The 27,921-nt window shown below is 37.4% G+C and overlaps 1 protein-coding gene across 3 annotated transcripts in view; it reads right to left on the bottom strand.

Annotated features, from left to right (window-relative positions):
• Positions 1-27,921, bottom strand: part of LOC118234689 (corticotropin-releasing factor receptor 2) — an 80,134-nt gene that overhangs the window by 43,046 nt on the left and 9,167 nt on the right. For 2 of the 3 annotated variants that reach the window (XM_035431405.1, XM_035431408.1), the window contains exon 4: positions 25,223-25,342. In XM_035431405.1, coding sequence (XP_035287296.1) covers positions 25,223-25,342 — 120 coding nt within the window. Of the gene's footprint in view, positions 1-25,222; positions 25,343-25,442; positions 25,689-27,921 lie in introns of those variants that run through there. The other variant, XM_035431406.1, reaches the window with a different exon arrangement.

Raw genomic sequence — 27,921 nt, 5'->3', positions numbered from 1 at the left:
GGGGGTTTATATTTAAGACTTTATCTTAACTCCAGAGGTTTGAATGGCTTAAATTAAACAAGATACTGTGCATGTAATGAAGTTCTTCTCGTTCAGTTTGAAAAGTTCTGAGAGACCAGGCAGGATTTCTCCCTGGACAGGCCGCCAAGCTATCGCAGAACACACACACCATTCACTCACCATTCACTCACACACTCATACCTACAGGCAATTTAGAGTCTCCAATTAGCCTACCTCCATGTGTGGAAGGAAACCGGAGTACATGAAGGAAACACACAGACACGAAAAGAACATGCAGACTCCACACAGATAGGACAAACCCAGGACCTTCTTGATGTGAGGTGACAAATTTCCCTCGCACAAACAAGATGAGGTAGCCTAGTTGTCGAAGAAAGGAGGATACTTTTTTTGAGTATTGGGACACACCCCTAGGTTACTTTTGTGGTTTTTCTTCGTTGGATTTTGTGATTCTTTGGCCTCCCTCTTCTATTGCAGTTTTTGATTGCCAGTTTTGCCTTTTTCTTGTGTTATAAGGAACTCTACTGAATTCAGTGTCTCAAATAAAGCAGTAAACCAACTATCCTACTTTGTCCCTCTTTGTCTGCTCATCACATGATGCAGAGGCCCTCCCCACCCAGCCTCCCCAATAAGGGCATTTTATCTTTTTATTTATGCAGGTGTACGCAATAAAATCTAGCATTTGTCACAATCAGATTAAAAAACACAAGCCATGAACATCAATTTTATTAGAAAACTGTAGTATTTCATACAATTACATAATATTGGTAAGATCCAACACAAAATAATGTTTCTATCCATATCTACATATATTGCTGATTTGTATGTTCCCTATTGTTTGGGCAGTCACACAAAATCTGCCGGGTCCAATAATCAGTCCAATAATTTGGCTTCATGTCGCTGAAATGAGCCAGTGCCAAAGATCCAGAATTAACAGCAGCCTGGAACACAAAAATCTACCCACAGATGGCTGTCTAGCATTTGAATCTCTGGAGGTGCAGCTGACTATTGAATTTCAACAGCAGTTTGTTAATGTGAATAAGGCATGTTTTCACAGTATCAAGTGTCCTCATGCCCACTTTTTGCAGGAAGTTAGAAATCCTTTTTCGCCAGCTACACATCCAGATATCATCAGAGAGATGATGTTTAACTTAAGAACTGACGCTTAATGATGCAGTTGTTGTGATCCACAATTAAGAGGCAAAAGCGTATTACAAAGCTTATTACAGGCTTGCCTTGATGCCCTTCTTACATTAGCATTAAGAATACATTTTATCATTACCCTTTACCCATTTAATTAATTTATTTGTTATAGTTTGACTTCAAAATAGCATACAAAAATATCTATTTAATAAGCAATGCCAGTTTATTGAAAAAGAAAGTGCCCTCTGATAAAACAATTTAAAATGCTGTTATAGATTGTTTTAAAGAAAATGTCAAACAAGCTAAATGCTCTACCTTGCCCTTTGGGATATTTAGGAACTGGTAAATTGATCTTTTATAGTGAAACAGGGACTAAGAATTACAGCAACATGGTGAGTTGGATGTGTACACCAAATGCTGTCTTTCTTAAAATGGAAAATTCATTAGATGTCTGATATTTTACAATAACTTTTTGATACCCCAGATCCCCCTATGAAGTTATAACCTCAGATGTGATACTGAGGCTGTTTTTCACAAAGGGCTGCCATCACATGTGATATCTCAATGCTATCCTCCACAGTGATATATCCATATGGAAGACATGGGTCACCAGGACACACATTTTCTTCATCCCCTTATTTTTTACCCTATACTTCACAAAAATGAAATACCTGAGTGATCTGCAATACACAGGACCCACTCTCATAAGGACCCATTATGGTAATTAAAAAGATACTAACAGAGCTTAGCAAATAGATTCTGCCTGTGTCCAGGTGCTCTCAACAGTCTCCTTGGCTGAGATATTGATATTCTAATATGCAACCATGTTACTCTAAGGAAGAGTTGTTTTACTGCTAATGTGCAAAGACGTCTAAATAATTGATTGGTGGACTGCATATTCAACTGGCCATTTAGAAACAGCTGTTGGTGAATAACAGGTGAAGCCAAGACAGTTTGTTTCTCCTCATACCTTTATAGTGCAATACTCGGCTACTTGCTTCTTGTATTTTTCAGGTAAGAATTTATTTATTTATTGTGGGAATGTTCCTTTAATTAACTGTCTCCTACCAAGCTTCCTTTGTCAAGTTTACCCAAATATCACAATTTCATTCACAATTAATTAAGGCTACCTTATTTGTACTTAAAACTCCTGATTAGGTATCATCAATGTGTGACCATACATTTTCCAACGTAAATTATATATATTTAAAGAAACCTTTAACAGTTGGCATGTTCATCTAATCCCCAATGGTACTGAAACAAACGGCCATAATAAAAATATGCCCAGTTCATATCTTCCTAGTATTGGAAAAGTGACATTAAAAAGGGTTATTGTGATACAGTATTTATTACATTGGCTGTCTTCTAAGGTTAAGTTTCTCAACAAGACACAAAAGAAAATCGCTGGCATGCTGTACATCATAAAAAATATTCACAATTATTTTCACCAACACGGCATCTCCCTAATAAGCACAACATTCAGGCAAAATTATGTTTGTGAAATTGCATACTTGTGTGCAGCGGTAAGTAATAAAATGACTAACTAGGGTAGTACACACTCTGAAGTTCCTCTGAATAGCAATTACTTTTTTAAACAAATAATGCAAAGCTATAAGTCAAGAGCTGTCAGTGTCTCCTGACTCTGAATGTTGCTGTAACCCTGGGGTGACTCACTTATTTTAATCATCTAATAGCGCAGCCTGGCAGCCTCTGACAAGCCCTGTGTAGTTTCAAGGCATTTTGTATACTGAAACATTAATATTGGTCCATAATCCTCCACATACTAAGGCAGAATGCTCTCAAGTCCTCCTTACCTCTGCAAATAAGTGTGCCGCTGGATGTACTTGACTGATTTAATTACATACAATTCCGCTTATGTCTCCTCCCATGCATATGAGTGTTGCAGCTTATACAACAATGCAATACAGTGCATATGGTTGCAGTTCCTTGCCAGAAACCAAATGGGCACTGCCATTGTTGAGCAGGGTACTTAATCTGATTTAAATGGATTATATGTAAAAATGTTGCAACAAAAAAAAGTGTATGCTGCACTAGTTAGTCTAGATATGGGTCTCTGCGAAGAAAATAAACAATGTAACACTGCTACTGAGAGATGACCATCGGAACAGACAGCTGACGATGCCTGACATTCAGCATGTTTCTTCCAGAAGGCTGAAGCTCTCTGCAGCTGTGATGGTTTCCCTTATCCTGCAAGCACTGGGTGACTAAATTTAGCGCTGGCTGCTTCTGTTGGCACAGATTAGTCCTTTCTCTTCAGTCTTCTGAGAGTCTGCTGAGGCCTGCACCTCAGGGCTCTCTTCAAAAACACAGGCCCACATTGGGCACAGCTGAGCTTCAATGACAGTGTGATAACAAAAAGGAGAGGAGCACATCCCCAAGCAGGGACATTATTTCAAAAGCTCAATGTGTTTTCAATTAAGTCAGTAGGGTCCCTTTTCTACAGCAGGACTATTCAACTTGAACCTGAAGGGTACTGGGCAGGTTCTTTCAGAAAAAAGCAGTGCTCTTTAAGCACTACTGCACTCTGAACGGTGGAGTGAAACTAAATTTGTTCAACTGATCCAATGTCAAGTTACAGGGGGTAAGATGCTGGCTTTGATGAAAGGCTGAAGGCGCTGGATTAAGGCTGAGCAGCTGTGCTGCACAGACTGTGGTTTCGTTCTTAGGCCTAGATTCAATTCACATCTGTCCTTAACTCTGACTTGAGAAATAAATGAAGGCATTTATTTTCACTAAGCAAGTCATTATTTCGTAACTCTTTTTTATTTTTATTAATGAGCTCACTGAATTTTGCTTGTGAAGAAAAAAACAGCTGAAAGCCAAAGACAATTTTTTCTTTGAGACATTTTGCAGGTTTCTTGAAAGTTCACCTAGAAAATATATCAAACCAAAAATGAGCTTATCCTTCTCAAAGAAAAGTCTCTTCATTTTGAATTTTTCTATTCTTCCTCTGCTATTTTGGTCTATGTCTGTCTTATCATCAATCATGGACTTTGAATTTCCTTGCAATCTTTTTTCCTCTGGCAGAGTAATTTTATTTAAAGTTACAATCTCAAAGATTTCCGTTTCGTTCTCTTTGGCGGTACCAATGGCGAGAAGCGGTAATTGCAGGTGTGTTTTTGGACCTCACTTCCCATAGATCCAACCGGATCCAACCAGTGTCGCCTGTGTGACGTCAGTCAGTTGGCACCTGGGCCACGCCAACTATTACATTTATTATTTACTGAATAAAAAATCGTTGTTATACAAGTAAAGTTATGTACCTACTCATTCATTGTCTAACATTAGGCTAACTTAAGCTGTCTTTACACTGCCAAGCCGGGTTAAAATGCTGTAGCAGACCTGGGGTAGAATTAGTGATTATCAATTTCCACAAATGTTCTTTATCCACCTTTTGCTCTGTATGAACATCTTTACACTGCAGAGAACATTTTGTGGGATTCGCTGTGGTTCGTGCAATTATGTATCGTGCACAATAAACAGTTTTGTGAATGATTGTTGTGTGATATTTTTGAAACAACTGCCTTGTTGTTTCTGATTTTGCTAGCTAAACTGTTCGAGAACAAAGCTGAGCTGGGTGTTAAATTAGCAATCAGAACAAGAAGAATAAAACAAAAACAAAGGAGATTTCATCAAAAAAGGGCATCAAGGCTGAAGGAACATGAGGAAGCGTAATAAAATAATAACAACGCTAATCCATACTGCCATATTCTTTTATTTAGTTTTCTCATGCTTGACATCTTTACACAGAAATCAGACCCGCTATGCTCCGCCTATACCCCGGCTTTATTCCGATCAATATATTGATGAACTTGATGGCAATGTAAATACCGATAACGTTAAGGCCAGTTCAGATCAAGAGACAAAATGGTTTTAGAATGTTGCAGAGAAAATTGCAGCGGTGTGAACTGGTTAGTTGCAGAGCGTCTTAAGCCGTTGCCTGGGGTATCAAAAGACCCACCTTGTCAAATCGCTAAGTGCAGCTTTAGAACGTTTACAATCAGACGTCTTGGAATTTTGCAGGTTGCATCCAGTCTCGTTGCGAATCATTGATCTTAACTGGCCTTTAGTTAGCTACATTGCAAGGTTGCAACAAGGTAGCATTGCATTCGATAGACGGTTTGTGAGGCCGGTACCGGTCGGTAGCGTTAGCTAGCGTTTTTTCTAATTGTTAGCTGACATTAGATTGTGTTAATTACATTAGCTAGCTAACGCAACGTTACCTGATATGAGAGATGGATACTGTGAGCAACGTTGTCTAAACTAATGTTGCCTTCCTTGACATGGTCCGGTAGCTAGCGTTAGCTGTGCAAATAGCTATGCAATTTAGTAACGTTACATTGTCATCAAATGTAGTACGAAAACTACATCAACAAATAATATGACCTCTCATGTTACACAAAAACTAATTAGGGTTCCATAACCCCCCCCCCCCCCCCCCCCCCCACCACCTTTCTCTGTAACGCTAGCAGACACCGGAAAAAAACAGTACGCCGCTCACACACAAGTGAGTTCAACAGCGAGCCTGTTGCGTTAGCTCCGCCTACCCTCTCTGGCGGACCAACCACTGATGGGTGATGAATAATGCGTCGCTAACTATGCGCCGCTTGTGATTTTTTCCCGGGAATGTCGCCACAGACACACAGTTCTTTAATCATAAATTATAATAATAATAATAATAATATTAATTAATATAATAATAGGCTCAATCACCATTGTGTTACCTAATTCAGCGATAGATAGTGACTTAACAGAGATTTATTTTAATGAAAATCTTCGAGATTATCACTTTAAGAGCAATACATGAATACATCATGTCCTCAAAATATTAGGCTCCACTGACACATTATCACTTTGAGAGCGGTTTCATCTGAGAGTGAAACAAAGCAGCGATTCCATGCTCTTAGAGTGGAAGAGGATTCACACTCAGGAAAAAGCCAGAATCCTTATCCATTGCAGATGAGATACAATGAACTCTTCAAGAAAAAATAAAAATGGGGTATTGCTTCTGATTTTTTCCCCTTAACGAGGGGCAGGTGTGGAATTATCTGAAAATAATATGCACATTAGGAATTCAAGATAAATGCATCCATTCATATTTTTATAAATTACATTTGAGTGAATAGTGGGCATTGCCAGCTAAATTACTGATCAAGTACTTGGTTGCATTTCATAGTGAAAATTGTTTTGAAAATTGATTTTACATTAATGTTGCAGTCTCAAATGTGCAGATCACTCCTAGCACAAAATGGTTATGGCACATTGAGTGTCACATGCCTGCCTATTCTGGCAGGCAGGATTAGAGGCAGCAGTGGAGAAGGCAATGAACATGCCTGTGCAGGCATCCTGAATTTCTCATTCTTGAAATCCGTACTGCATTAGTGGTGGAAGCATATCCATTTAGGGCTTGTGCTTTTTGATTTATGTCACAAAACAGTGCTATACTGAGGAAAGGGCACTGACCGGAACAAAAGTGATTTCGTCATCAACAATTTATGAACGTATGTGCTGCATCTATGTAAGTTCTCCCTCCTCGCGTTTAAAAATAAACATGCATTTTTAAAAACACTGGGAGGCAAATTCCCCCCACATTCAAGCCAGCACTGTAAAACATACATGCAATTTTACTCAATTAAGTATTCTTATTTAATAATTTCCAATTAATACATTTGCACAATATTTTGTAATTTTACAATTAAACCAAAAAAGGTGAGGGGGGTTTTATAAACATAATAGGAACAGGGGGTTGAACACTTTTTATAGCCAATGTATATAGTGCACATCAGGTGAAAACAATGTCCATGGTAAGTAACTGCTATGAATACTTCTCTCTTGAATATTAGTCCCAGACTAAATGCACATGTCATAATGTACTTGTAGGCTAGTAGGCAGGCACTCCTAATTTTGGGCTACCCCTACCAGAGGTAGAACAAAACACAATAATGTTACATCCACATATTTAATTGTACTGTTCTTTTTGTGTTGTATTTGTCTCCACCAATTAAATTGTAAGGATTAGCCTAGACTGAAGTCAGTTTCTTTGTCATTTGCTTAGGACACCTTTGACATTTTGATTCCAATTAGTTGAATATATTGTATATGTTTAATATTATTACATTACAGGCATTATGCAAGTGCTATTTAGCACAGACACACCTATCCCAAAAGTCATGCCTTTCTATGATAAACCATGGAAGAAATATTCAAAAGTAAATGAATTCCTTTAAAATAAAACATTTTTTCTCTACCAGAATATTTACCAGCATATTTTAGATCTGTGTTTATAAGCCAGTTTTTCCATATGCATCAGGATATTCCATTTTTTTATTTTGTGTGTACAATTATGTTTTGCCTTTTTGTATGTACAATTATGATTATCAGCATGCCAAATCAGAGAGCTCTCTGGCCCCATTACAATGCATTGCAAATCAGAGTAGAGTGGTTCTAGTGGTGACCTAAGCTCCACAAAGAAAGACGTGATAAAATTATTATCAATACCGATCCGCATGGTGAAACTAGTTTGGAAAAATGGGACCTGTTGAAAAAAAAACAAAGTTATCCTTTAAAGTGATCAAATAAATAATTGTGCAGTAAAATTATAAGTGATGCCCTATGGTTATGTTTGTACCCTGTAGAGGTTGTGTTAACTTCTTTTCATAAAGAGAGTTAAAAAAACAAGATAATTTGGCCACTGTAAGATAGCAAAAGTTTAATGCAGTATCTTATCTTATACATTGAGGTACAGTGTGCTCATTGTCAGTGACATTTGCACCTAGAATGACTGTAACAACAATCATTGTATCAGTGTAATCCTGGTGTGAAAATGAGCAATTTAATCATTCAATCTAATGAGTAGCTACTCATATTTATGAGACCATAGTTAGGAGAAACATACAGCAGAAGATTCACATCCATTTAGTAATGACAAAAAAACAACAACAAAAAAATATGCAGACTGTCATATATTGTGATTCTCAATTATGGTGTATGTACACAATTAAACAATTGACTGTAATCGGACACAATCAGAAAATTTTATGTTCTGTAATAGTGGCCTGGATTCAGTGACAATTTGTACATAAGTGACATTTAAACACGTGCTAGTATTTTCATTTACAAACACAGTTTGGTGAGTTGCAATCTTAGCCTAATCTTTAACATGGCATACTGTTTTGTTTATGAAGAAAAAATATCACTTGGTTTTATGTTCATGAAAATTGAAGGATTAATTTTATTCATTATAGTCTATCCACAATGGGGGACCACTTGACCTAGATTCAGTCTGGGACAGATTCACTCAGAACAGTAGAATGTACTCGCTTTAACTCTGGAGAATGAATTGAAGCAGTCATGTTTTCCCAACTCATTTAGATGTGGTGACAAAAAAAGAAGAGTGGATTCTGATTTGTTTCAATTGACATTTAAAGTTTACATTTCAATTCACGCAGGACCCCCTGGAAACCTGTGCTACTCAATGCTCTCGATTTTAACAGGGTGTGGTTTAGAATGCCACTGTTCAAACTTCAATTTGAATAGGGCTATAATTTTTTATGGCATGAAATTTAGCCTTTTAATCCCAAGGTTTATTTAAATATTAAATGCACTTTTGAGGTGCTTTGCTTTTTGTCATGTTGTTGTGGGACTGAATATACATTCATGGGAGCCAGATTCAACTGAAACCTTGGCTCCTTGCAGAGCTCTGACTGACAAAGTGTGCTCTCTCACTGTATAAATGCACAAAAATGGGGAGTTGCGTGCACAACAGGTTCTGTCTGTCTGGATCTGTGACAATGGCCTGTTTCTTTTACCCTTAGCAACACACTTTGTGTGCCATTCATTTCCTGATGGCGACTTTTTCCATATAAATGCAAGTTCAGAAAATGATGTGGCAAGAGGAAAGGCACCCTCTTCCTTGCAATTCATCGTCAAACCTGTCTGGCATCTACTTTCAGGGGTTCAAAGTCAGGACTTTGACTAGGCCACTCCAAAACTTTCATTTTCTTTCTTTTCAGCCATTAAGATGCGGACTTGCTTTAGTGTTTTGGCTCATTGTCTTGCTGCATAACCCAGTTATGCTTCAGCTGCAATTTATGGACAGATGCTGGACAGTCTCCTTAAGCATTTTCTGGTAAAATTCAATAAGGATAAGTTGTCCTTGTCCAGAGGCAACAAAGCATTCCCACACCATCACACTACCACCACGTTTGACAGTTGGTATGATGTTCTTACTATGAATTGCTGTACATACAATGGAACCCATGTAATCGAAAAAGTTCCACTTTTGACTTATCTGTCCATAGAACATTATCCGAAAAGGCTTGGAGATCATCAAGGTGCTTTTTTTGCCTATGTGAGATGAGCATTGATGTTTCTCTTGGTTAGATTAGAAGTGGCTTGTGATTTGCTGTTCAACCATGAACCCCATTTTCGTCCAGTCTCTTTCTTATTGTGGATTCATGAACGCTGATCGTAGCTACAGTAAGGCTAGATAGGCCTGCAGCTCTTTGGATGTTCTTCTGGGAACTTTTGTGACATTCTGGATGAGTTGTTGCGGCACCCTTAGCAGGCCAGCCACTCCTGGGATGATTCACCACTGTTTCAATTGGAGAACACTATGGTTCAATGAAGCCTCAGGGCCTTAGGAATGGCTTTGTAACCCTTTCCAGAATGATATACAGTATTTCAACACCTTTCTTCTAATCTTTTCTGGAATTTCCGTTGACCTTGGCATAGGGTACATGTAGAAACTCTGTGGTGACTACTTCACTCTGATGTAAGGTGCAATATGAGTGAGGTTTAGAATCAAGAGGGCTGGCTGCAGTCAAGCCTGGCTATGTTCAGTCAGCTGAATCTAATTATCAATTACAATTGGTTGACTGAGGAACTGAGGGGGCAATTACTTTTTTTCACATGGGTGATATGGATATGAATGAAATTATTTAAAAATGTGTTTTGTGTTTACTCAGTTTCCCTTTATTCTTTTATTACATTTTGTCTAAAGATCTGAAACCATTCAGTGTGACAAATATTTAAACATTGATGAAATCAGGAAGGGACCGAATACTTTTTCATGGCCATGTACTGTGGTATCTAAATTTATGTTGTAAGATGATATATTGACCATTGCTAATGGTCGCTAAATTATAAAAAAAGATTGTTCCATATATAAACCTGTATATTCTCTGAAGAAGTACCCATCAACATTATGAGGATACCACATATTGGATGTGGGTATATAATGTCATATTTTTGGATTCTAAACTTGCTTATTTCCTGACATTATCTCATTATTACAGCTAATAATTTCATATCTTTTTCATAAATGAAACAATAGATTAACCTGGACAAATGCACCAGTGTAAAGTAAATGGGAATTCATAATACATTTTGCTAATGCAGTTAAGCTTCTTTCCTCTGTAGTAGAGTGAAACCCACATGAACATTTCTAAGGTTATTATAAAGTGTTGAGGTCACTTGATGATGGAATAGAGCTTCAGAAGCCTGTGAGGTACATTACTCCTGATGGATGCTAATGAGTTTGCTGAATTTGGTAGTCAAAATAAATTAACTTGTTTTACCATAACACATACTCAAGTATTTCATGAAATGAGAAAACGATGAGTCATCTAAATGCACCGGAGGATTAAAAAATCATGGCTGCAATCTACATAAAACTTTATGAGCAGAAAATGGAAGGCGTCTTTATCCACGGGTAGACAACAGCATGTTCATTTTCAGAATGTAAGCCTGAAGTTTTGGCACAGTACTTACTGCCCATAAATTAACATGCAGCTCAGTTCTGACCACCAGCAGAGATATTTATTAATGCAATTAATTCCGTTTCCAGGAGTGAAAGAGAAAGGACAAGTTTTGATGAGCATTTTTAGCATATGTTTCACAGCTATCAAGCTGTCCAGAAAACTGGAACAGAATACCTGAACTGGATTTTGCCAACGGTAAGAAAAATGATATTGTGTTTGCTATGTATGCATTCTGCTCACTGTATACAGCATTCACTATTACCCAGCAGTCATAATTGTGCTGAGTTTGCTCAAATAGACAATGACAAGCAGTTCAGTGGCCGGGATGTGGGAAAAGCTGCTAATGGCAAAAGCTTAATATTTGTAACAAGTGGGAATTTCATCCAAAGGTGTATGGATCCCTGATTTGTACTTGTTCTTACAGGCGTTGTATTTATTTGTGTGTTCTGTGGACATCAGTAAACCACTCAATCATTTGCAATCAACTTTGCAGTGCATGACAGGAAGCATTCCTTAAAGCATGCTGGAAAGGGGAGTTTACAGAAGAGTTCCATGCATTGTAATGCCGGAAATAATGGCCATGTATCCATAACGTTACTATAACTAAAATATATATTTTTTAAGCGAGGCCTCCAAGTCCAATTAAAAACTCAATTTCCCTTGAGTCATCACACAGCTCATTTCCAAGGAACCTGACCACTGATAACAATTTCAAATTTAATATAAATAAATATAAAAAAAGATTTTGTTTTCCACATTAGCAAGGTTTGGTTAATTAAAAATACTGGACAGCTATATTGCACATATGTAAATAAGGGCTGTAGGTCTTACCGATTGGTTTTCTCGTGCTTATTACCTTTCCTGAATCACACAAAAAAAAAACTAACAGACCTGTTCACCTGAAGGGTAATAGCTGAGTGGAGTAGAATTAATGCAGATGCACACCATGTCTCAGGAAAAGGGGAGCGAAGTGACTCAGGGTTTGCACACTGACAAATATTTGCACCGTGGTGCTGATTGGACAACTCCAAGAAGCTCCAGGAACAGGGAGGTGCACACAGCAGACAGCAACAACAAGGCGATGGCTATTCTTGCAGACATGTCACACTGCATATTCTAATGAATTAGAATGGTAACAGGATGGAGCTGTGTGTGTAACTAGGATTCAGCAGTTTGTAAAATAAATAACAGTAAAAACTAATTTGAGCAGTAAACCATTACAATCTGCCATTTCTGACCCTCACTACAGGGTAGATTTCTCTGTTAGCAGTAAGGGTTATGACTTTGTAGGAATATGCAAGAGGAAACTAAAGGACATTTTCCACCTCAAAGATAAATAATCCACTATTAAACTAATTCAGGTCTTGTATCCAGAAATTGTGCACACTACACAGTCAAGTGCTGTCAGAACCATTGAGTCATTAACAGTTCCCCCATACATGGCATGCATTATATGTGCGGTAAAAATAGGCAACAAAAAGGAGCCTAACGTGAATGGTTTTTAATAACCAAACAGTAAGATGTGTCCCGTGTGCCAGTCCATCGCAACATCTGGCCGGAAAACTAACACAGATTCCAACGCAAAATAAGCCAGTACTACTACAGAGGCAGCACCAATATCCAGAGTATATGTGGATCATACTCCAGCCCAGATCCTAACTGATGCACTCAGCTCCAGACCGACCTTGGCCTGGACCTGCAAACCAACAAAACTGTTTAATTTGTTTTAAGTATCTATGCTTAATCTATCCACTGGATAGCTATCTAGATAGCAGATAGCAGTTGCTTGTGGCTTACGCCTCAGGGGCAGATTTGGTCAAACTGCATGAAACAAAAAATAATAATAAGGTGATGAACATATTACACATTTGGGCAGGGAAACCCATATTTGGCTCTACACAGTAAAATGTCCAGTGTTAATTTAACTCTAGCTGAGTTTGTATGAGTCCACACAGGCCATAGTAGACTCATAATACCTCTTTAAAAGTTTATGAGTCCACTCTGGCCATAGTGGACTTATATTACCTTTTGAAAAGTTTATATGAGTCCACTCTGGCCATAGTGGACTCATATTAACTCTCCATGAGATGTTTTAACACTGAACCTTTTACTGTGTAGTATTTCACAGTTGGTGGGAGGGTTTCAGTCAGCCAAACAGGAAGCGTCTCAGTGAATACGGTGGTCGAGCAGGTGCCCGCAAATGAGTCTGTTGACTGCACATGAAATGTCTTCATCTGAATCTCGACTGTGTGAGCCTTACTGAAGTGTGGTGTGATAAGAAGCACTGGCCGACATGTTTCGGAGGAGAGCGCACGCTTGACTGGTCTGCGCTCTCCTCACTCAACAGTGGGGGTTGTGATGAGTGTTGCAGTGTGAGCATGATTAGGCATCCAAATTAGAGAAGGGGAAAAGCAAGAATATTGTAATGTCTTGTACAATTATTTCTATTGAGTTAGTACTAAACTATAATATGGATAGTTTTGCCATTATTAATGTTTCTCAGATAAAATTTTAATGAATAACATATATGAAATAGTTACAGAGTAAACTTCATGAGCGAGTACATTTATTTTGACCAAAGTAGTCATATTACTATCAAAATGCCTTCCCACTGTTTTCAAGCTAGCAGATACAGGATGAAGTAAAGTGTAGAACAATACAATTAGACAATTAAAGTCAATGCATAAGCCCATAAGACTCCCTTTTTGCTATTTTTGATTGAATTAATAATAATAATAATAATAACAACAACAACAACAACAACAATAATAATATGTAATTTGTACTGTAAAATGTGCTTTAAGAATTGCACTTATGATATATGTATTTTTGTCCCACATCACCTTTGCAAATCAATTAAATAAAAATAAATGATCATATTTGTTGTTCCCTGTATGCAGTATAGTGCATACTACACTATACTATATACTTTGAAATATAAATAGACTCCTGAAGCAGACAATTACAACAGATTTCCATGCTTAATTTTCAAGGCAAAGCAAGCTATGATAAATTATGATAAATTACTTTTGCAGTGACATTTTTACAACAAAGGGGATGTGCTTAAGTCATAATTGAGAAAACGAGTTGGCCATTAACACTTTGAAATCAGTATGTTGGCAGGCATAAAATCTGTTTACATGCTCAAGTAACTTCATTAATGAAGTCATTATACTGAATATATGCCTTCTAATTTAATCTGTATTTGCTGATATTTATCATGTCCATTTATGTTGTGTATGTCTAATTTCAAACAAAACCAAAAGAGTCTGTGGCATAAGACCAAAACTTTGGAAATAAGCAATAAGGCCATCCGGAGATAATTTCTGATTACTACAATTCCCCAAAGGCCTGTGGATTATATACAAATGTCTGTACAAAAAGGCTGCGGGAATCTCCAAAATGGAGAATAATCACAACAAACACATTAATATTATTTGCATATTCTCCAAACCTGGTTTTATTATGACATTTATTTATTTTTTATTATGATATTTCTGGTGCCTGTCTTTAATGTTGTCGCACAGTTAGATTTTGTCTGACAAATTAACCTGTGTAATTATATTAAATATTTTCAGTTTTTCAAAAAATCACAGCTTGCAGTGGGGGAACTTTTGACTCCAGCAGGGCTCCAGCGGTGCATCTCTCAAGTGTATTGGGTAGCTGGACAGGAAAAATTATTTTGTCATTAATATTTATTTTTTTATGAACTATATGTTAGACATCTGAACCATTGGGCATGGAACATTATGTGTATATTTAAAACGGCATGGGTGTAAAATTCTGGTTCAGAAAGTGAAAGTCCTCCCCAGTATTTTTGTTCTAATCGCTTGGATTTACTCACTTCCATAATTCTTCAGCGAGGTGGTAGAACTAACTAGTGAAATCAGCTGGCTAAGTTCATGAAGGGAAGAAACACATGGCTGGACTTTTACACTTTCTGACCGCTGCACTTCCCACCTCTGTAGGTAACTGATTATTTGGCTAACGAAACTGTTACAGGTTGTATTGCCTACACTTACAAAAATGTAGCTGAATATGAAAATGAAATTCATGAAATATGCATCTTATTAACAGCATGCACATTTGAGAGGATATCCATTGATCATTTTGTCAGCACTGCAGAGCATTCCACAGTGTTCATGCTATGTGTTGGTAGCCTTAAAAATGTTGCTTGTGTCAGGTGAAAATAAGTGCGTTAAAATTAAGTGGCATTCCTCCTGTGTCAGAGCAAATGTGTGCATGTTAACCAGGGAAAATTTCTTTTGCGCCACTGAATCATAGTGCCAATGAATCATTGACTGTTAGTCGTCAATGATTCATTGGCACTATGATTCAGTGGGGGTGGGGGGGGGAGTTGGAGGATTGGGGGTCTGTACTTTCTCTAACCCTTCCACTTTTACCCAAAACTTCATGTGGCAATTCAACAAGCCAGTGATTTTGTGACCAACATCTGATACTGTGTTCAACAGCACTGTTTCAACAATTGTATCACAGTGATTATGTATCATGGTTCTTTTCAATAATGCAGCATATGTTCAAACAGCTTAGAGAAAGCATGTTACGGGTAGGTTTCAAGTCCCAGAGCTTTCAGAAGTACCAAACCCCACCCACAGTTGACACAGGTAGACTCTCTAAGATTGAAAAGCAATTGATGTGTTGTCTGTCCTTGCATGACACCAGCTTTGTGAATTTGAGTTTAATGCTCCCTTGGACCGAAAGCAGCTGAGACCAGCGCATTCAGCTTCCTCACAAGAAACGTTTTACATGAATCAAACCATTGCACTCTATTGGGACTGCAATTTTTTAACGCTACTTAAAATACTGTGTCCCCTGTGCAACATTTAAGTTACATGATTGAATGGGTAAGTTTCAGATTTTGTTAAGAAATTTAAGGAACACGCGTCACTCTCACAAACTCTTATTCAGGGGTATGTATAAGACAGAAGAAAGGGAGCGCACACCAATATAAAGCAGCGTTCAGATTTAATACATGTTTTTAACACACAAATGTTTTGTCACTCAGCCTTCCTCGATGCGCTCGGCGTGTTTTCTTTCCTCAGGCAAATAACACCAAGCAAAATCACAGAAAAACACTAATCAACAATATAAAATATACATGATACAAATACCTTATGATCCATTAAACTATTTTTATTTGTATGAACAACGTTTTACAACAATTATAAGATGAACGTAGAGCATTTTAATCAGTTCATTTTTGATTCTGAGTTTTGCGTGTGCATAAACAGGCACATTTGATGGTGCCCTTTTAGGGAACATGATTTTTAGCTACCCAAGTCTGAGGCAATACCTAGCCGCTTTGCCATTCTGAAGAACCATGATTTGGATAATGCTGATAGAATATCATGTTATTAGTGGTAATAGAAAGGGGAGATGATGACAGCTTGTGGGAATGCACTGATCAGGGCCAGTTCAGATAAAGGTGTTTTGCACCGTCATGCAGTGTCTGAGGGAATCTACTCAGGCGCAGACTCATTGTAGTTTGTAAATACAATATTTTAGAAAATTTACAATATGTGCACTGTAGGTTAAAAGGTAAATTTCTGCAACATTTTACCTTGCTTCAATGCTTCAACTTTTGCTTGACTTAGTTAATTACTTACTTACTTAGTTTTGGTTTGTTTCACAGGTGGTGAGTTCAGTTGTTACCAAAAAAAAATGAAAATAAACCTGATGAAAGTACAGAAGCTGTACTTTAGCAATGTGTACAAGTTTGTAATGTCTGCCAGTTTTTGCATGTAATACTTATGCATTTTTCTGGGTATGCTTCTCTACAAGTTGTTTGATATGCATTTATATCATGAAAAGTATCATTCATGTTTGTGAGGTATTCTGAGATACCCTTTACTACCTTCTTTTTTGTATCTGACAATTAAGCTCTGACAATTAAGTCTCTGGTGCTTTGGAATAACAAGTATCACAGAAGTTGTTAAAGCAATTAAAGTGTTATATATTCCAAAGTAATTTATATTCTGCAATTATACTAAAATATCATTAGGTCCAAGAAAAGGTCAAAATAGAATAAGGCTGCTATTTTCATTCAGATCATTTTCTTCGCAGATCTTGTCTGAAACTTAAATGTCAGCTCCACAATGAAAAATGATGTCTTTGTTGTGCGGAAAATTTTGCCACACGGATTGTCATTTTTACTCATACGTATGTTTATTTTAGTTTCATTTGCTACAACATTCAATATGGATGGGTACAGAGAAACATGTTAATGTTTTGATGAAAAACTTCCAGGGCATACTGGATTGAAAAAGGATCAAATAGAAATGCATCCACTAAAAATTTAAATTATTAAATTAGTTTAATAATTATTCATAAAAAATAGGATAGACAGAAATATAGGTATTACATATTTATTATATTAATATTATTTATTAATAATATTTATTAATAGATATTACTCATTACATTTAAAATAAAATGTGAAACCAAATAAGACTTTAAAAGAAGGTAAGGTGCAGTGCTACATTGCAGATATCATGGGATTTTCCTCATCTTTCACTTAAAAACATTTCTAACAAATTCAAATTAAAGTACTTGTCTTCAATTGTATGCCTGTACTTGCTGTCACTTGTCATATGTCAGAACATGACACTTACTTTGGAAGCAGTTTGTCTCACAAGAATTAATCATTATGCACTTCAGATCATAGGTGAAGATGTAATGTGCATATTAAGCAGTTAAACCTTTGCATCAGAAAAGCTTCACAGAATGTCTGACATCCTGTGAGTATAGCGTGTAAATGTCCAATATCCTGCGAGAATGTCTACAACAGGTACAGATTCCAATTTCACGGTATGAGAACTCAAAGTCTTGTCTGAAGTTTATCTCATATGGGCAACCAGGAGTAGTTTTCCCCCTTTGCAACCAAAGTTGTATCACTTGGACCAGATATTTTGTGTCATTTCATTGATAAGTTTCCTCTTTTTTCATTCTCCCTCCAAGGTGGAGAGCTTTATTATCAGTGCACGCCTCACCGTACCCTCACACACATTCATGCAAGGAGCACATGCTCTTCCAGCACACTCCATTTTACAGGCTGCAGCCTACACAGTACTAAGAGAGAGAGAGTGCCTGTTGGAAGAGAGCTGAATCTCTCACTGATATGGGTACCCAGTGTGTGGGTGAGAGGAACTAATTTAGGGCTATCCTGACGAACTCTGGATAATTCAAACCCATCCTACCTCTGGTGGGAGCAAGTCAGTTGCTCTGCTGCTTTAGACTCCCATTGAAAATTCTCAAACCTGTAACCAAAACCTCAAGGTCTAGCTTGAGTTTGAGGTGAGCATTTTTACGAACCGAACCACTGGGGAACCCCATTTTCTTTATTTATTTATTTCTTGGAGGAGAATGGACAGCCCATCATCCTTCCATTTTTTTTTTTTTTTTTTTTTTTTTTAATTTCAGAACCACACATTTCTCCCAGGGAACCCCATTTCCCTATTATACTACACAGTGTCCTATTGCAATATCAAGCTCATCTGATCACTGCAACACCCAGAAGGGTTAATACAACCCTTCTCTGAAGCTTGCACCACTTCTTTTCACACTGCAGCCCACCAGGTCTCCCTGAGTATTAATAACATGTCACCCCTAGACCTAAGTGATAATAACACAGCCGGGAGTCGATACAGATGGAGGGCAGGATTAACTGCACCAAGAAGGAGTGACACAAATGAAGACTGTAAGTTTTTCATTGAGGTCATTTTAGCTTTATCACTAATTCACAGCTCAGTAAAAAAAAAATAGGTCACTCATATATGTATTGGTACGTTCACATTAAGCCAATTGAAAAATGATTTGCCTTGAATCAGCGCAACTTGAGATTGAAGATTATGAAGGCAATCTAACAGATTGCAGCAGATCTGCCATATAGCCAAAATAACAAGAAATAACATTCTTCAACAACAAAGAAACAGCCTTTTCTAAAATTAAAACTCACAGACGAACACAAATAGACACACACAAATACGGACACACTGTACATTCACAAGCATACACGCACATACATTCATGCATGCATACACATGTACGCTCACCCACTATTCATAATGAGCATGTGAAACAGGATGTTTAATGGACTTAATTTAATGAGAATTTAAAGCAGTTGTCACGGAATTTCAACTGTTTACGCACAGCAGTTTGGAGCAGAGATATAAGAGAGAGACACAGTATATGTGTCACTCATGTGTTGTGGGAATATAAATTAATAAAGTATGCCACACACAGAAAGGAGGAAATGGTTGCCTCTGAACTTCCTTCCAGCAAAACTCCACTTTGATTTCTCTCTCCCAGCGGTGCTTGTCTTTAAGTGACATCCATTATCTAATGCCTCCTGACTAGAGAGGGCCAACACCAGCAAACTGGGCCAATGACACACAAGTGACACAGCAAATGCTGCACTTTAAGACACTAAACAGTGAATTATAATGAAACACAGAGAGGCGTGCTATCATGATCGGTGTCTAGACCTCTTTTGGTACACCGTCTCATAACTGATGATATTTATTTCTGTGTGCGGAGCCATGTGTGCAGCATCTGTATGGTCCTAGAGACTGAACAGCCATTGAATGGGATGGCTCTGATGGAGACTTTAAATAGGGATGTACAATGATAGACCCTGGGCAAGAAGCAAAGCCAAGAGCTCCTCTACACATTGTAAAGCTCAGCCTTTTTTTCTAAAACAAAAATGAAAACATAAAACCTGGCGAGATGCAAAAAAAAGATAGTGGAGCTTTAAAAATTCAAAGGCTATAAGCCTCTTAAGGAAATGCTTTTCTTTAATCATTAATGTTTATAAATAGGGGTGAACTGGGGAATAGAGCTTTACAATGGCTTATGGCTTACCTGTCTCAAGTAGAATGAAGCTTCTAATTACTGGCTAGTGCTAAATGAACTGTCACCTCTAAATCATAAAAATGCCAATTTTAGCAGCACTGTAAAATTGATAGTTTAAACAAAAGCTGCACAGTTTGCAATGCAGTATGCTGGGGCTGGACATGCCTTTAAATGTCTGCACGTGAAAGGATGCATGCAGTGAGTCATCCTTTTCAAAACTGGCTGCTCTGGATTCACACCTTTGTTCTAAAATTCAAGTCAGTTCCTAGTCCCTTAATAGCCACTTGGTCCAAGTGTGAATACAGCAAGAATACAAACCAATTATTGGTATTGATGAATTATAATAGAGTGGTTCTCATGTTCAGTCCTGGCCTATTTCTTTTACAGCCAGTCTCTGGCTCAGTTAAGGTTATTGAACACATATGTTTAAATTTGAAGTACTTTTTTACCTCTCGTGAATATGGGACTTTTATTCTTAATGGCACACGTAGACATTTCTGACATAACATGGCTTAAGGTGGTAAATAATAATATCTCAAAGCATGAAAAGCGTAATTAAGAAAAATTAACAGCTTGTTAAAATTCTGGTATTACAATTGTGATTGGGATAAAAACCGGCATACACAGTGGTACCCCAAGACAAAACTTGAGAACCACTGACTTAAACCGTGTGTTTGGTTTGGGTCCAAATGACCCATTTTAAGCTTTTATTAAAAGAGAAATGGCACTTTTGAGGGATGTATTCCATAACCAGTGAATAAACCAGCATGCGTTTGGTTCCCGTTTTGTTTAATGCAATAAATATCAATAATCTACTGCCTTCATTATAGAGGACTTTGTACATAAATCACATCTTTATCATAAATGATAGACACTTTAAAATCCCAAAAATGTTCTGGGTTCTTTGCCCAGGCAAACAGTTTTACAGGTGTTAGTACGTAAACAGAACACAAAGGTTAATACTTTATTCTCCCAGTTAAGTAAACGATGAGCGATATACAGTATTTGGCAAGATTTTCCACAGCTTATATTTTATTGGTCTCATGCCTACGTGGAATTTAACTTCCTAACTAAATTGCACATAGTGCTCTGATTACAGACTAGATAGTGTCTAACACCGTATTAAGCCTAGTTTTTTTTTTTTTTTTTTTTAAATCTTATATAAGTATAATTGTCCCTATGAACACTGCACAAAATTGCCATTTTAACAGGTTTTTCAGCCTAAGTGCTTTACAACTAAAAAGAAAAACATCTTAAAAGAACACCAACATGTTTGTGCATTCATGACAGTGACAGCATTCAGTTTTCACAGAATAATTAACTTGACCCAATGCTGCTATGTACTTTGGGCTTGGTGTGTCTCATTAAAATGGTTGATCACTTATGTCCCTTGGGTTTGAGAAATTCACGGACAGAGGAATTTATGTAGTGCTCAGCACAACAGAATTAATCAGACTGGCCATTTTTGATTTTTACATCAATGTTGATGGGATTTATTAGTGCAACAACTTGGAGCTCTATTTTCCAAAATCAAAGTCACATGGGCACAGTCAATAGCACGGCACGTGGTGGACTGGGCGTGGCATGTGATTGTTGGTATTTTCAACACCACAGGCAAGGAGCGCGCTGCGCAAAACATGTGTTGGGTTATACTGAATATATCATCAGTGGGTGTGGTACTGCTGCATTTATTAATAACCAATCAATTCATGTAGTAGTATGCTTGATACGGTCTAGCCAGTAGGTAACCAGTAGGTAATCAGAGGAAATAAGATAATCGTTACCTCTGTTATAACTGTCCTGCACTTACTTTGCAGTTGTAACATTGGACAACATTAACGTTTAAATTGTACATTAACCATTTGGGATCACTTCAAACGTAATGCATTGTAGCAGACAAGTGTAAGCTCTTTCTAGCGTAATTCATAGCTTTTGATCGCATTGTTTTTAAGTAATTCACTTGTTTCACTCAAATGTTTGTTTCACTCTACATTTTTGTTTTATACATATTTATATTACATTGATATTGATATTAAATGTATTATGCCAAAAAGAGAGATTGTAGCAAAATATTGCATTAATCATCAAACTCTGTTTATAAAGGTAATCTGTCCATAATTTGAGCCAATACTGTCGCTATCATTTTAAATACAGTCAATTAAAATGAAGATAGTTCAAGTCGCATTTATTGTCATTCTTCTCATTACAGAAGGATGTAAGAAAAAGAATTCTTAAAATTGAAGACCACAATGTAGCATAAGAGCAGCCATAAACAATTAAAAATAGAAATACAGGAATTAAAACTTAAATTAAAAAAAGACAATGAACAACAAATTTATTTTTCCTGCTTCTGGGATTTATATCAAAGTGAAATTGGACAGCATATGATCCATGAAAACTGTTCATCGCCTTTTTAATGTGAAACATGCACGCATTGCATGATAAAGCACAGAAATGACCAATCCGCCAGATGATGGCCTACACCATACACCATAGACGTGGTCTGGGCAGGCGGGTGGCGAAAGGTGCAAACCAGTGGACTGACCCAAAAATTCCAAGGAGCTGCCAAAATTGCACCCCAAGGTGTTTTCACACTTCATTCCAGCCTCTCAAGTGGACTAATGGGCTAATGACTCAGCATTATTTAAGCATATGTGAACATGCCAAAGGAACTCAGGCCCCACTGAAATGAACTGAACTCAGAAGGTGGTCTCGAGGTCCACTTTTTTTGTGAACACGAAGTGGCCCCTGTCCACTTTCGTTTTACTGTACACTTTAATACCCCAAGACGTTTAATACCTTGATTCTGCACAGCTGTAATGACTTCTGAGTGTACCTGGCTAAAAAGAAATAACAGAATGGTTGCTGGTGGTGTTTGTAGGATCGTTTGGTCAGAAGAAACCTGTGCACTTCTTGCATCAGTTTCCTCACAATGTAGCGCAACCAAATGATAAATATATCTTCAGAGGCCTGAAGAAAATTACCCATAATCAGGGGTTGACATAAGTAGTACACAAGTATGCATTAATGGCAAAAACATAAAAATGCAAAGGAATTCTATGCCATAATGGTGTAAATGCCGAACTATTTTAGGTGCACATTCTGTTCAGACATAAAATTACTATCCATTTTAATCTTGCATGCCACTTATGTCAACCCCTGCCCATATTCCAATGGTACAGCAGTGGAGCCTGAGTTCTAAAGGAGGTGCTTTGTGAACAACAAGTGGTCTGAGATCTCTTCAATGCTTAAGTGAACCAGGAAGAGAGCTGAGTCCACTTACAAACATGACAAAAAACTGAGTTCATTTGCAGATGGTTCACTTTAAAAGAACTGAGTTTGGTTCATTTAAAAAGATATGTGAAAACACCCTCAGACCCACTTAGGTTTAAAAAAATATAGTCTTTCTTGTACGCATTCCACTTGACACAGAAATGCCTGAAAAGCCTATCTCATCTTCCAATTACGTGAGTGCAAGACTTAAATGAGCTTAAGCTTCAATGAGCTGCTAAACAACTAGTATTATTTATCTCCCATCTCACTTTTGACTAATATCACCAGTGACTTACAGCTGGGAATATCTAGGTGTTTCTGGGTACAATGTAATGCATGCAAGAACATGTGCACATTTCACAAAAATCCCAAGCGCTGACGGACATTTCTGTTCAGCCCAAATGGATCTACGTCACGTCACCTGGCAATGATAATGTACCATAACATTTCCATTGTTAATTCAACGATAACACCATGCACATGAGTCCAATAGGGACCATATGCACTCTGCAAGATTTGATATAAAACTAAACATTTTACTGTGTTGTGTAACTCTTTCACAATGCAAATTCAAGGACCTTTCATTAACAGATTTTATAAAAGATCTTATTTTAAATGGGTCACCATGTAACAGATTTTAGTAAAGAGCTAGTAAAGCATCTGTTGAAATAAAAATCTGTCCCGCACACAGTATCCAGACAGTCTGTCTGTTGTATGTATGGTTTGGAAAACAAATGGCTTATGTGACTGATTTAACAAGGGATTGGTTTTTGTGCACATGTGTGTACACTATATGTCACAATAAAAATAAAAAAAAATTAATAAAATTGATAGGTTGAGAGAAACCCAAGTTCCACCCTCAAACACACATAAAAAAAAATCTATGCATTTCCACAAACTTAAATGCGCCGATTCAAAAGGAGCGTTTCTGTGGAAACAGTAAGGGATAAAACAGAAGGGAGCCAACAGAAACACTTTAAAAATAAAACATGGCAAGGCAAAAATAGAAAAGCTGTAAGCACTTCTGTCTACAGTGAAAAACATTATTGGGAATGTTTGTCCTGTGGCTGATACCAACGAGCCTTTTTGCATCATATTAGAGGAAAACTTCAGGGTGAGGAAGTATATGTGTAAGCCTACCTTGGCAGTACAGAGCCAGACTACAAATTTGCTATGAAATAAAAGCAAAGTAAATGGTAATTTCTATGCAATATGGCACCTTTCCATTCATAAATAAATAAATAAATAAATAAATAAATAAAATCATGCATAATAATGGTTAATTCCATATGGGACCAGTACCATACTCCAATCTTTAACTGTAATGTTCAAAATTACATTTTCAAAATCTATGCTCAGACTTGATCATGCATGTTTCTTCCCTGAACATGATGGTCCTTTGCCAAATATCAAAACAGATCAAAAGGAAATAAATAAATAAATCAGTGGCACTGAATATTTGTGAGTTACAGTATAACATCTCGAGTACATGTCTTCGAAGAAACTTGCTGAACAGAAAGCGTGCTACGCCGTTTCCACTGCTTATAAATAACCTGCTAATACATTTCTTTCAAAGACGAGTTTGCAAACTTTCGAATCTTAGCAAAGCATTTTTTTCTCTCACTCAGACATAACGCTTGGTTTCACCATAAATGAAAAAGGTAGACCTGACGAATGTCCACGTTATCTCAATATCATTAAGCATTCGGTTAATTGAATAAGCTACTTGTTATACTCCAATACGTTATACTTGTTCATTATTTGAACGAATTAACTTAATATTCACAGGAAGAAACAGTTTCGACACCTGTCCATATTTTCAAATATGTTTAAAACTAGGCTACTCACTGTTAAATACAATGGCATCTAAAAAGTTAAACATCCAGTCATTGTAGCCTTCTTTGGCGAGACATTTATCGAAAGTGATAAGGATGCGAGAGAGGTAGCCTACACTGGACAGCTCCCGTGTTAGTTTCGTTCTCCATCACTCTTGCCTTTAAATTTCCGCAAGCAGCAGATAGACACAGCAATAGGTCTAATACAAGTTGATATGGCAAAGCAAATTAAATAGCCTACAATTCACACGGTCTAGGCAGTGAATACGATATTTTAATAAGTTATTGAAGTGAACTTACTCGTGGTGTTGTATTTGACTCCATTTATGTACTCTGGGCACGGTCTTTCCACAATTCGACCAGTGCTACTCCTCGGCCAGCAAGTTCCAATCTCGTCTGTGGTGGCATTACAGTACAGACCTAAAAAAAGAAAATAAAACCGTTGGCTTAATATCATTCTGCATGTCTGAAAATGGAAAACGTAATACTTAAAACAACATATGTAAGAAGCGTTGGCTACCATCAAAATCCATTAACGAAAATGATGTGTTCTCAAAGAAAGTCTCCTGAAAGGCGTCCACGAGACTACAGTTCGGGTCACCGAATTCGCCGATAAAGATCTGAAAGATTGTAGCGTCCATGATTTGAACTAGTTTTAAACTGGAAGGTATGAACAGTGCGATTTTAATAAGGAATCTCCACGGTCGCGTAGCCTACTGAATGATCAGTGTAAATTCTCTCTCTCTCTCTCTCTCTCTCTCTCTCTCTCTCTCTCTCACACACACACACACACACACTACCGCGGTAGCATACCCAATCCTAGTACAAAAGTATCAACCAATGTTATTGCCCTCACTCAGTAGTTTTAGCCAATGGTAAGTTCTGTATTCAGGAGCAATTTTGAGACATGCCACACATTGTTCTTCGCGATGACATCGTTCCCAGTGGTTATCGTTACACGTTCACACCTGTACATTAGTTTCATTGCTACTTCCCATTATGTTGTAATATGGTCCTATTCATGTCCAATGCAGATATAAGTCGATGCATTATATCAGACAGGCCAATATCTGAATATATTGATACATAGGCTAATGACCATAAACGTACGCCATTATAATGTTCTGGCTAACCTAACTAGCGACAGTTACCTACTGAAACGTTATTGGAAGGGTATTGGTGCAGGATTGAGCTGAAAGCCTCCCACTGTGAGTAAAAGTGGCAAAACTTTGAAATGCACATTTCTCACTGACTCAGGCATGGTAAATTGAAGAGCGGCTTGGTGAAAAAAGGAGTCACCTTAGCAAGTGAAAAATAATAACAGGCGCCCTAAGGTGTTTAATTTTCCCTTTTTGTAAAGTTGAACTTTTAATAAAGTAAAGCTGACTTTTATTGGTTTTGTTAACCCAATAATTATGCGTTTTATTTTGTTTACATAATATCCAAGGCTGCACACAAAATATCACAAGACTCACTGAGTAGCAATGACTTCATAATACGTTTTGATCACACTGTACCACAAAACCTTAGGAAAAGCAGTTGGTCCCACCCAGTTCAATGACTTTCACTACATCAGTTTAGTTCAGCAACTGGAGCCTACCAGCTGCAGCTGCACTGTGGTGACATTGTCTTGTTTCAGTCTATTGCAATCTTATTTTGAGATACAAAAACATATGATACCTTCTAATGTAAGCGGAGGACAACACACTTGGAATCAAGATGTCCAATTATTTTTTTATATATATAGTTTTGAGTGACAGTCACAAAATATATTCTTGTCTGGTGGCTCCACCCGAAACCATGTAAGGACTTTCAGACTAAAAACTGGAAATGGCTGCACTCAATCAGCTTATTAGGAAGCCAGGGATAAGAGTCCCTTGTCTCTGTCTGCTTGTTGAGAAGTACTAGTGGGGAGGCTGCTGAGCGCAAGAGAGCAAGAATGCGAGAGTGCACTTCACCAAGGATTTCTTTAAATGATGATCAGGGTACCTGCTAGGCTGAAAGGTTGCTAGGCTCATCTGCACCCCTTTCGGACGTGCACTTTAATCAATGTTTGAGATGAGATGAGACTGAAGGGATTAGAATGATCTCTATGAATCATAAAATTTTATACTGATTGTACAGCTTGATTCCAAGAGCCATCCAGCATGAGCCTGAGTAGGAATGTCACAAAACTGGAAATTATCCAGAAGGAAGAAAGGCAGAGTTTAAACTGGCTTTGCTTATGGAAATTTGCAAAAACAAAAAAACAAAAACAAAAAAGATCAATATTCATATTTTTTTCAGCTTTTTTGAAAGTTGCCGTCTAATGTGTTTGAAATTCAGGGGTGGAGGAGTATAATTTTTTTATAATGTGTTTTAATGTTTGCAGCATTGGTCTTCACAAGAAAAAGTGTATAATATGTTGAAGAAAGCTGAGTACTTGAGGAGAAAGGCTTTTCGTAATTATCAACTGACTAGGACAAGTCATCACCCAACTAATTACCTTAATTCAATGTAAATTAATTTTCCATTTATTTGTTTAGGACATAAGAGTAATTTACTGATGTGTGAGCATATTACATGCACTAAAAGGCCTTAATTAAAATAAATATGACTCCAATTAGCAGGCCATTATCAAGGAAATGTAGCTTTATAATTTTGTCAGGGAAAAAACCTAAAATTCATATAATTACAGATGTATCACATTAGTTAAAGCCATTCTACGCAGGATTTTAACCTTGAAAATATTATAAAATAACCATAAGGAATATCTATGACACACTGGCTGTCTTTATGCACTTACACCAAATTAATGCACCGTTACCTGTATTTGTTATTCTAAAATGTTGGGATGTTTCTGGGCGTGGCACTCTTTTCTGTATGGGGAGGGGTGGGTGTGGCCTCAGATTTCAGCAGCGTTTGTTACTAGCTAGCTAGCTGTTGCAACGGCAGAGGTGAAGAAGCCCAGATACAACAAAGTAAAAATACAAACCAACAGGGCTTGTTCAAGAACTATA

Source organism: Anguilla anguilla, chromosome 8 (genome assembly GCF_013347855.1).
Source record: "Anguilla anguilla isolate fAngAng1 chromosome 8, fAngAng1.pri, whole genome shotgun sequence".
NCBI lineage: Eukaryota > Metazoa > Chordata > Actinopteri > Anguilliformes > Anguillidae > Anguilla > Anguilla anguilla.
Note: the sequence above shows the minus strand (reverse complement) of the source record. Positions and strands in the feature narration are given on the sequence as shown.